Source organism: Salvelinus alpinus, chromosome 1, assembly GCF_045679555.1.
Source record: "Salvelinus alpinus chromosome 1, SLU_Salpinus.1, whole genome shotgun sequence".
Lineage (NCBI taxonomy): Eukaryota > Metazoa > Chordata > Actinopteri > Salmoniformes > Salmonidae > Salvelinus > Salvelinus alpinus.
In genome coordinates, this window is record NC_092086.1 from 112,329,823 (window position 1) to 112,340,911 (window position 11,089).

The 11,089-nt window shown below is 41.2% G+C and overlaps 1 protein-coding gene across 1 annotated transcript in view; it reads right to left on the reverse strand.

The window, feature by feature from the left end:
- LOC139567656 (lymphocyte antigen 75) overlaps nt 1–5,954 on the reverse strand; it is a 35,655-nt gene extending 29,701 nt beyond the window's left edge. Inside the window, exons 1-5 of the mRNA XM_071389054.1 lie at nt 5,912–5,954; nt 3,660–3,805; nt 3,454–3,566; nt 3,027–3,160; nt 2,519–2,742 (exon numbers count right to left, since the gene is read on the reverse strand). Of these exons, the coding sequence (XP_071245155.1) occupies nt 2,519–2,742; nt 3,027–3,160; nt 3,454–3,566; nt 3,660–3,805; nt 5,912–5,954 (660 nt within the window). The remainder of the gene's footprint in view (nt 1–2,518; nt 2,743–3,026; nt 3,161–3,453; nt 3,567–3,659; nt 3,806–5,911) is intronic.
- Between the last annotated feature and the right edge of the window lie 5,135 nt (nt 5,955–11,089).

Consider the following 11,089-nt stretch of genomic DNA (forward strand, 5'->3'; position numbering starts at 1 on the left):
GTAATCTGCCTAAATGACTACCGATGCGTAGCACTCACGTCTGTAGCCATCGAAATGCTTTGAAAGGCTGGTCATGGCTCACAGCAACACCATTATCCCAGAAACCCTAGACCCACTCCAATTTGCATACCGCCCCAACAGATCAACAGATGATGCAATCTCTATTGAACTCCACACTGCCCTTTCACACCTGGACAAAAGGAACACCTATGTTAGAATGCTATTCATTGACTACAGCTCAGCGTTCAACACCATAGTGCCCTCAACGCTCATCACCAAGCTTAGGACCCTGGGACTAAACACCCCCCTCTGCAACTGGATCCTGGACTTCCTGACAGGCCGCCCCCAGGTGGTAAGGGTAGGTAATAACACATCCGCCACGCTGATCCTCAACACGGGGGCCCCCCAGGGGTGCGTGCTCAGAGTCCTCCTGTACTCCCTGTTCACTCATGACTGCACGGCCAGGCACGACTCCAACACCATCATTAAGTTTGCCGATGACACAACAGTGGTAGGCCTGATCACCGACAAGTTACGATGAGACAGCCTATAGGGAGGAGGTCAGAGACCTGGCCGTGTGGTGCAAGGACAACAACCTCTCCCTCAACGTGATCAAGACAAAGGAGATGATTGTGGACTACAGGAAAAGGAGGACCAAGCACGCCCCCATTCTCATCGACGTAGCTGTAGTGGAGCAGGTTGAGAGCTTCAAGTTCCTTGGCGTCCACATCACCAACAAACAAACATGGTCCAAGCACACCAAGACAGTCGTGAAGAGGGCACGACAAAACCTATTCCCCCTAAGGAGACTGAAAAGATTTGGCATGGGTCCTCAGATCCTCAAAAGGTTTTGTAGCTGCACCATCGAGAGCATCCTGACTGGTTGCATCACTGTCTGGTATCGCAACTGCTCGGCCTCCGACCGCAAGGCACTACAGAGGATAGTGGGTACGGCCCAGTACATCACCGGGGCCAAGCTTCCTGCCATCCAGGACCTCTATAACAGGCGGTGTCAGAGGAAGGCCCTAAAAATTGTCAAAGACTCCAGCCACCGTAGTCATAAACTGTTCTCTCTGCTACCGCACGGCAAGTGGTACCGGAGTGCCAATTCTAGGTCCAAGAGGCTTCTAAACAGCTTCTACCCCCAAGCCATAAGACTCCTGAACCTACCCAGACTATTTGCATTGTCCCCCCCCCCCTCTTCTACACTGCTGCTACTCTCTGTTATTATCTATACATCGTCACTTTAAGAACTCTACCTACATGTACATATTATCTCAATTACACCGGTGCCCCCGCACATTGATGCTGTACCGGTACCCCCTGTATATAGCCCCGTTGTTGTTATTTACTACTGCTATTTAATTATTTCTTATTCTTATCTCTTACTTTTTTAGGTATTTTATTAAAACTGCATTGTTGGTTAAGGGCTTGTAAGTAAGCATATCACTGTAAGGTTGTATTAGGCCCATGTGACAAATAAAATTTGATTTGATTTGATATCAGTGCTTGAGGCGTCACTACAGACAGCCTGGTTCGAATCCAGGCTGTATCACAACTGGCCGTGATTGGGAGTCCCATAGGGCGGTGCACAATTGGCCCAGCGTCGTCCGGGTTTGGCAGTCATTGTAAATAAGAATTTGTTCTTAACTGGCTTGCCTAGTTAACTAAATAAATAAAAAAGTAGTCAACACAAATGAGTATTGAAGTTGATCAGTGTTGACATGATAGCTCAGCTGAATTGTACACAGCTTGTTGCCAAAGCTAAGCAGGGTACGTAGAGGTAGGCATCTGGATGGGAGACTCATTCTCACTGAAGAGCATTACCCCTCAAATACCAGTAGGAGTCACTGTTCAGGTAGGACTGTGACATCATGCATTATCCCTCAAATACCAGTAGGAGTCACTGTTCAGGTAGGACTGTGACATCACATTTGATTTCAATATAAGGCCTAAACTCTTTATTTAGGTTGATGGCATGATGAAACACTGGCATTGATTCACAAATACCATTACTATCAACTTTGAAACAACGTCAAATAAAATCTGTGTAATTAAATTCAACAATTTTAACCACCCAATATTTAATGATTCTATATGGAAATTTCCAATGCAATTTCAACGTATACATACATAGTTCTGATGATTATGTTGAAATTAGATCGATGTAACAACCTGTTAGTCAGGTTAAGTCAATGTATTTAAGTTAACGTTTTACCCTAATTTAAAAGTTTACAACGCTGGTTGAAATTAGATGAGAACAATACTGGTGGATGACTTTTTTCAAATACAATGTAATTTTCCACGTTGATTCCACGTCACAGTCCCTTGACAAATTATGTTGAAACAACATTGATTCAACCAGTGTGTGCCCAGTGGGTAATGTACATTGAAATGATATCTGTCTAAGGATTATATTTTCTTTCATTAATTAATCCTGGATTGTACTGACTATATTGATTTAGGGGCTTGGGTCTGATAGCTTTTGGATGGGTCATATGCTGTATGTTTTGATTACCAGAGTGGTGTAGCCAAGCCAAAGGTCAAAGAAGGCATCGTCCAGTCTTCCTGTGATGTACTGCTCCTCTTCCGGTGATGCGATGGACACCAGGTCCGCCCCGTCTCTAACACAGTCGTGTCTGGCTCCCAACCAGCTCTTCCTGGTGTCTGTCTTTAGTTTGTAGCAGTTGGATCCATACTGGCTCCATCCGTTGGCTGTGTCGCACGTTGTTGGAGGATTAGCTGAGGAAAGGAGTGAAATGTATACGTATATCATTCACCTTCTTAGGTCCCATAAGCTTTATTGTAGACAACATATTATCTCAATTACAAAGAAAGGTCTTTGTTTCTGGAAATTTTGAGCCTGTAATCGAACCCACAAATGCTGATGCTCCAGATACTCAACTAGTCTAAAGAAGGCAAGTTTTATTGTTGCTTTAATCAGCACAACAGTTTTCAGCTGTGCTAACAAAATTGCAAAAGGGTTTTCTCAATTGCACATATGTCGATTGGCCAGTTAAACCTACGGTTGGGGCGCTTGCATATATACTTCCGCCGGCTAGTGCAGATGTCATCATTCCATTGTCCTTGTTCTCCCCCCACCACCTCCCCACAATCCTCGTTGTCCTCCCAGTTGTCAGGATTCCCTGGTTTCCAGTATCTGTGTCGAGGGCACAAAGCACACATGAGAAAATCAGAGGTGAATATGAATAATCATGTGGTCAAATTGATGGCTTGATACCCAACCATCCTGGGAAGTATGGTGCCCATCAACCAATCACCAACAACCTTCACACAACAAAAGGCTACTATGGAGTGTTACTGTGCTTGATACAAGTCAATGATTAACAGCACTTGATTACCCCCAACCAAATGGTTCATCATGGAACCATAATTTGCTGATGTGTTTCAATATAGTGTCAGATCATTGAAGATCATAAGATGGCTACGTACGCTAAGAAGGGGAGGAAAGTGTTCCCGTCAGTCCACTCCCACACTCCCTCAGCAGCAATGTCATTCAGACCGATCCAGAAAATCTCTGTACCAACCTGAGTCCGTACCCATGTCTACCAGGAGAGAGCAGAGGTCACAGTACAGAGTCATATACAGTAGTTATGAACTAGACTACTGTAGAACGCATCTCAAACCCAGAAGCTCACCCTCTCATGAATGTCCAGGATGCTCATCAGATGGCTCCCCCGTCGCACACAGTCTGTACGGGCATCATCCCAGGACTTTGTGTCGGTAGAGAAGTAGTAACACTTGTCCTCATTGGCCCTCCATCCCTCCTCACACTGACTGAAGGCTGACAACACAACAATCACAGGTGTGTTTAGCTGCAGGTCTAACTGATCATAGTTCAGTTTATGGGAAAATAACAAAGCAAATACAATAAGATGTATGGAACATTATAAACTGGGTGGTTCGGTCCCTGAATGCTGATTGGCTGATAGCCGTGGTATATCAGACCGTATACCACAGGTATGACAAAACATTTATTTTTCCTGCTCTAATTACGTTGGTAACCAGTTTATAATAGCAATAAGGAACCTCTGGGGTTTGTGGTATATGGCCAATATACCACGGCTAAGGGCTGTTCTTAGGCACGACCTTGTGCATTATTGCTTAATTACACAACAAGAAAAAGTAAATTACTTCAGTCCAGTATAACTGATCGTAACTTATCATGGCTATTCCCAGTGTTGTTATTTTTATCCTTATTTCTATTGGGTTACATGAGGAAACATTCCACAACCTCTTCGTGCCAATGTTGAAAGGGCATCGTGCCCTCCTTCCATCATAAACTTTAACGCTAATGTGGATGCAACCATGATTACGGATAATCCTGAATGAATCGTGTATAAATGATGAGTGAGAAAGTAACGGAGGCACAAAGATCATACCTCCAAGACATGCTAACCTCTCACCATTAGAATAACAGGGGAGGTTAGCATTTTATATCATATCCCCAAGACATGCTAACCTCTCACCATTAGAATAACAGGGGAGGTTAGCATTTTATATCATACCCCCAAGACATGCTAACCTCTCACCATTAGAATAACAGGGGAGGTTAGCATTTTATATCATACCCCCAAGACATGCTAACCTCTCACCATTAGAATAACAGGGGAGGTTAGCATTTTATATCATACCCCCAAGACATGCTAACCTCTCACCATTAGAATAACAGGGGAGGTTAGCATTTTATATCATACCCTCAAGACATGCTAACCTCTCACCATTAGAATAACAGGGGAGGTTAGCATTTTATATCATACCCCCAAGACATGCTAACCTCTCACCATTAGAATAACAGGGGAGGTTAGCATTTTATATCATACCCCCAAGACATGCTAACCTCTCACCATTACAATAACAGAGGAGGTTAGCATTTTATATCATACCCCCAAGACATGCTAACCTCTCACCATTACAATAACAGGGGAGGTTAGCATTTTATATCATACCCCCAAGACATGCTAACCTCTCACCATTAGAATAAAAGGGGAGGTTAGCATTTTATATCATACCCCCAAGACATGCTAACCTCTCACCATTACAATAACAGGGGATGTTACCATTTTATATCATACCCCCAAGACATGCTAACCTCTCACCATTACAATAACAGGGGAGGTTAGCATGTCTTGGGGGTATGATATAAAATGCTAACCTCCCCTGTTATTGTAATGGTGAGAGGTTAGCATCTCACCATTACAATAACAGGGGAGGTTTGTATTTTTGGGGGGGGTATGATATTTATACCTGTGTAACTTTCTCACTCATCATTACACACAATTCATTCAGGATTATCCGTAATCATGGTAGCATTCACATTAATGTAGAAGTGATAAGAAACATATTATATTCTTATTTACAATAAAAGTGACTCCAAAATGACACAATACGTTATTTATCATTCATTTCTATTGGGCACAAAATCATCTGAAACACAACCAAAAACAAACAGCAAATGCATCTAACAGGTTTGAGTCACAAACTTGATGTAATCATTGCGTGCTAGGAAAATAGGACAAAATAGTACACTTTTGATTTCTTTAAAGCACATATAAGTGAATCTGTCCAAATACTTATGCCACCTTCAAATGAAGGGGACTCAATACATGAAGTGCTTTTCATTTCTAAACGGTACAAACAGATTTGTAGGAAAATACCCTCAAATAAAATGTGACATTCTGTACTGTTGCCTCATGAAACATTTGATCTCAAATCCAAAATGCTGGAGCATAGAGCCAAATGTAAGGTTTTAGCTTCACTTGTCCAAATAAATACATAGGGCAGCGTAAGTATTCCATGTAAACTATAGCAATGTGAACTTGATATTAAACTAGATGAATTTAGGTTCTATAGAAAGATAATTTTGGATATAAATAATGATTATACTTACCACAATTGATCAGACTGCAGAGGGTGAAAAGCAGTAGCAACATGCTATGTGTTTTATCCAGCGGATCAATATATAGTCTTGGTTTAGTTCTCAGGGTCTAATACATCCTAAAGGAGTAGTCTTCTCGACGTTCTCTAGAAATGGGTATGTACCTGCTGCAACTCAACACAGCTTTGAGCATCCTGGCACAGTTTCTCTTCTTTTAAGAACCAGCCCAAGGTCCAAAGATTGAGGGGCAGTAAACCAGGGATGACAAACACTTGACCTGAGCTGTGATGCCAAACCATCACCAAAAGTGGCCTACTGTTGGCGGGGTTAAGTCCACATGTCTTTAAAGTACATAAAGGTGCTCCGCAGGGGTCGATACTAGGACCTGTTCTTTTCACTATTTATAGAAACGCTATTGGTCAATCTGTTGTAAATGTAATCTACAGTGCCTTCAGAAAGTATTAACACCCATTGACATTTTCCACATTTTGGTGTGTTACAGACAGAATTTAAAATGGAATTTATAACTTTTTTTTGTTACTGGCCTATACACAGTAACCCATAATGTCAAAGTGGAATTATGTTTTTAGAAATTTTTACAAATGAATTAAAAATGAAAATCTGAAATGTCTTGAGTGAATAAGTATTCAACCCCTTATAGGTTATAGAAAGCCTAAATAAGTTCAGGAGTAAAAATGTGCTTAACAAGTCACATAATAAGTTGCACAGACTCCCTCTATATGCAATAATAGTATTTAACATTGTTTTTTTTATGATTACCTCATCTCTTTACCCCACACATACAATTATCTGTAAGGTCCCTCAGACGAGCAGTGAATTTCAAACACAGATTCAACCACAAAGACCAGGGAGGTTTTCCAATGCCTCACAAAAAAAGCAGTCATTGAATATCCCTTTGATCATGATGAAGTTATTAATTACACTTTGGATGGTGTATCAATACACCCAGTCACTACAAAGATACAGGCATCCTTCCTAACTCAGTTTCCGGACAGGAAGGAAACTGCTCAGGGATTTCATCATGAGGCCAATGGTGACTTTAAAACAGTTACAGAGTTTAATGGCTGTGATAGGAGAAAACTGAGGATGGATCAACAACATTGTAGTTACTCCACAATACTAACCTAACTGACAAGAGTGAAAAGAAGGAAGCATGTACAGAATAAAAAATATTCCAAAATACGCACGAAAGTAAAACCGCAAAAAATGTAGCAAAGAAATTAACTTTATGTCCTGAATATAAAGTGTTATGTTTGGAGCAAATCCAACACATCACTGAGTACCACTCTCCATTTTTTAAAGCATAGTGGTGGCTGCATCATGTTATGGGTATGCTTGTATTTGTTATGGACTGGGGAGTTTTTCAGGATAAAAAAATAAACGGAATGGAGCAAAGCCCTAGAGGAAAACATGGTCCAGTCTGCTTTCTACCAGTCACTGGGAGATGAATTCACCTTTCAGCAGGATAATAACCTAAAACACAAGGCCAAATCTACACTGGAGTTGCTTACAAAGAAGACAGTGAATGTTCCTGAGTGGCCTAGTTACAGTTTTGACTTAAATCTGCTTGAAAGTCTGTGGCAAGACCTGAAAATGGCTGTCTAGCAATGATCAACAACCAATTTGACAGAGTTTGAAGAATTCTGAAAACAATAATGGGCAAATGTTGCACAACCCAGGTGTGAAAAGCTCTAAGAGACTGACCCAGAAAGCCGTAATCACAGCTGTAATCGCTGCAAAAGATGGTCCTAACATGTATTGACTCAGTGGGTTGAATACTTATCTAATCAAGATATATTCATGTTTTATTTTCTATCATTTTTTTGTTTTTACAGATGTTATAATTTCTCTTCCACTTTGACATTAAAGAGAATTTTGTGTAGATCGTTGACAAAAAAAATGACAATTTAATCCATTTTAATTCCACTTTGTAACACAACAAAACGTGGAAAAAGTCAAGGTGTGTGAATACCTTCTGAAGGCACTGTAGATCACATCATTACACTCTTTTTGTTTACAAAGCCCTGCTCCACAAGCTTCCGACTTACCTAACATCACTGGTAAAGATTTAAAATGACAAGTTAACAAACTCATTCACAGGGTCGGTTAACTCTGGAGACTAATTTGGTGTCCAGAGAGTTTGGTAAGTCAGCCTTTAGTTGTCTTGCTCCACATCTCCAAAATACATTTCGAATAGATGTGTTAGTGTCCCTTGGGCAGTTCAGGCAGCAGACAGAGGATTTGTACAATGAAGAATGTGTTTGTTTAAGTTGACTGTGTTTTGTGTATATTAATGCTTGTCTGTTCAATATGTGTTGTTAGATTTATATTGCATTCGATTTTTTATTTATTTTATGAAATTGTATATGCAAGGCTCCCTCGTAAAAAAAGCCACTGGTCTCAACGGTGACTCGCTGATTAAATAAAAAGGTCATAAATAGTCTTTATGAATTCCCTAAAAAGCCTTCATAAATTGTAGTTCATAAAGTGGGGCGGAATATTTAAATAAAAGGGAAGTAGTCCGTGACATATATTCGAATATATACATCACATTTCTTATAGATTTCATGATCTGATCAAATTGACGTGAACATTTTGCCCATCAACGGGGCAGCAGGTAGCCTTGTGGTTAGAGCGTTGGGCCAGAAATCGAACATTTGCTAGCTCGAATCCTCGAGCTGACAAGGTAAAAATCCCCTGAACAAGGCAGTTAACCGACTGTTCCCCGGTAGGCCGTCATTGTAAATAAGAATTTGTTCTTAACTGCCTAGTTAAAAATATACACATTGGTTGATGGCATAGTTGTTGGTGTTTATACACTGAGTAAACAAAACATTAGGAACCCTAATACTGAGTTGCCCTCAGTTCAGTCTATGTCATGGAAAGAGCGTGTCAGTGTAACGTTTTCTCACATCCATGTTTTGAGTTGAATGAAATAATGGGCTGATTCATGATCAGGAGGTACATTTGACACGATATCAATTATGAAATCTCAAAGTCCAAAATATGTTTTTATGATTCTCCTAAAACCCACATACTTTTAGTCTGTAAACATTATATCACCGAAACTGCCTTGAATGGTTACTTTTTAACTTTTTACTCAGACCCGCTTTAGCGTCGTTTAGCCTTGTTTACAAGTTCTAACACTCGAATGTGAGATGTAATCTACACCTCCATTACGATGATAGAAACCCTCGTTATTTAATTTAAGGATTTTTCAATTTCAGCGTCATTATTTCTATATAGCCTACACTTTCTCGTTCTGAACTTCTCACACGAGTAGGACGGTATGACTTCTGTGATCAAGAGCAGCTGCTCACCTATTTGACACCTCCAACACGGCCAAAGCATCAGCTATGCGGGTGTCGGTTATCGCTTGTTATCGAGGCCTTGATTTATGTATGGTGAATTGGTGGCGCAGCAAAACCATCAGCACAACAATAAAAGCATAGAATCCTAATTTACATACATAAAACGGTTGAATCTGTACCTTCATCTGAATCTAAGTTAGACTGTTCACTGATACACAGCGGTGGAAAATGTTCCTAATTGTCATACTTGAGTAAAAGTAGACACACCTTTATAGAAAATGATGCAAGTCACCCAGTAAAATTCTACTTGAGTAAAGTCTAAAAGTATTTGGTTTTAAATATACTTAAGTATCAAATCATTGTAATTGCTCAAATAAACTTAATTCTCAAAAGTAAAAATTATTTCAAATTCCTTTTAAGCAAACCAGACAGCACCATTTTTTTTATTTTTTAAACGGATAGACAGGGGGCACGCTCCAACACTGACACAATCATTTTACAAACAAAGCATGTATTTAGTGAGTCCGCCAGATCAAAGGCAGTAGGGATGACCAGGGATGTTCTCTTGATAAGAGTGTGATTACTCAGCTACACATGCCTCTCCGTAATGTCAAGATGCCTTGTCCATTGCTGTTTTGGTTAGTAATTTTTGTCTTTTTTCACTGTAGAGCCTCCAGCCCTGCTCAATATGCCTTAGCTAGCCCTTATGTTCCACCCCACACACATGCGGTGACCGCACCTGGCTTAAACGGTGCCTCTAGAGACAAAACCTCTCTCATCGTCACTCAATGCCTAGGTTTACCTCCACTGTACTCACAACCTACCATACCCTTGACTGTACATTATTCCTTGAATCTATTCTTCCGCGCCCAGAAACCTGCTCCTTTTACTTTCTGTTCCGAACGCACTAGATGACCAGTTCTTTTAGCCTTTAGCCGTACCCTTATCCTACTCCCCCTTTGTTCCTCTGGTGATGTAGAGGTTAATCCAGGCTCTGCAGCCCCCAGTTCCACTCATATTCCCCAGGCGCTCTCATTTGTTGACTTCTGTAACAGTAAAAGCATTGGTTTCATGCATGTTAACATTAGAAGCCTCCTCCCTAAGTTTGTTTTATTCACTGCTTTAGCACACTCCGCCAACCCGATGTCCTAGCCATGTCTGAATCCTGGCTAGGCCACCAAAAATCCTGAAATTTCCATTCCTAAATATAACATTTTCCGACAAGATAGAACTGCCAAAGGGGGCGGAGTTGCAATCTACTGCAGAGATAGCCTTTCCAGAAACAAGTCGCTCACCTTTGCCGCTTGTTATAGACCCCCCTCGGCCCCCAGTTGTGCCCTGGACACCATATGTGAATTGATCGCCCCCCATCTATCTTCAGAGTTCGTACTGTTAGGTGACCTAAACTGGGACATGCTTAACACCCCGGCCGTTCTACAATCTAAGCTAGATGCCCTCAATCTCACACAAATCATCAAGGAACCTACCAGGTACAACCCTAAATCCGTAACCATAGGCACCCTCTTAGATATCATCCTGACCAACCTGCCCTCTAAATACACCTCTGCTGTCTTCAACCAGGATCTCAGTGATCACTGCCTCATTGCCTGCGTGCATACTGGGTCTGCGGTCAAACGACCACCCCTCATTACTGTCAAACGCTCCCTAAAACACTTCAGCGAGCAGGCCTTTCTAATCGACCTGGCCTGGGTATCCTGGAAGGATATTGACCTCATCCAGTCAGTAGAGGATGCCTGGTTGCTCTTCAAAAGTGAATTCCTCTCCATCTTAAATAAGCATGCCCCATTATAAAAATCAGGAACAGATGTATAGCCCTTGGTTCACCCCAGACTTGACT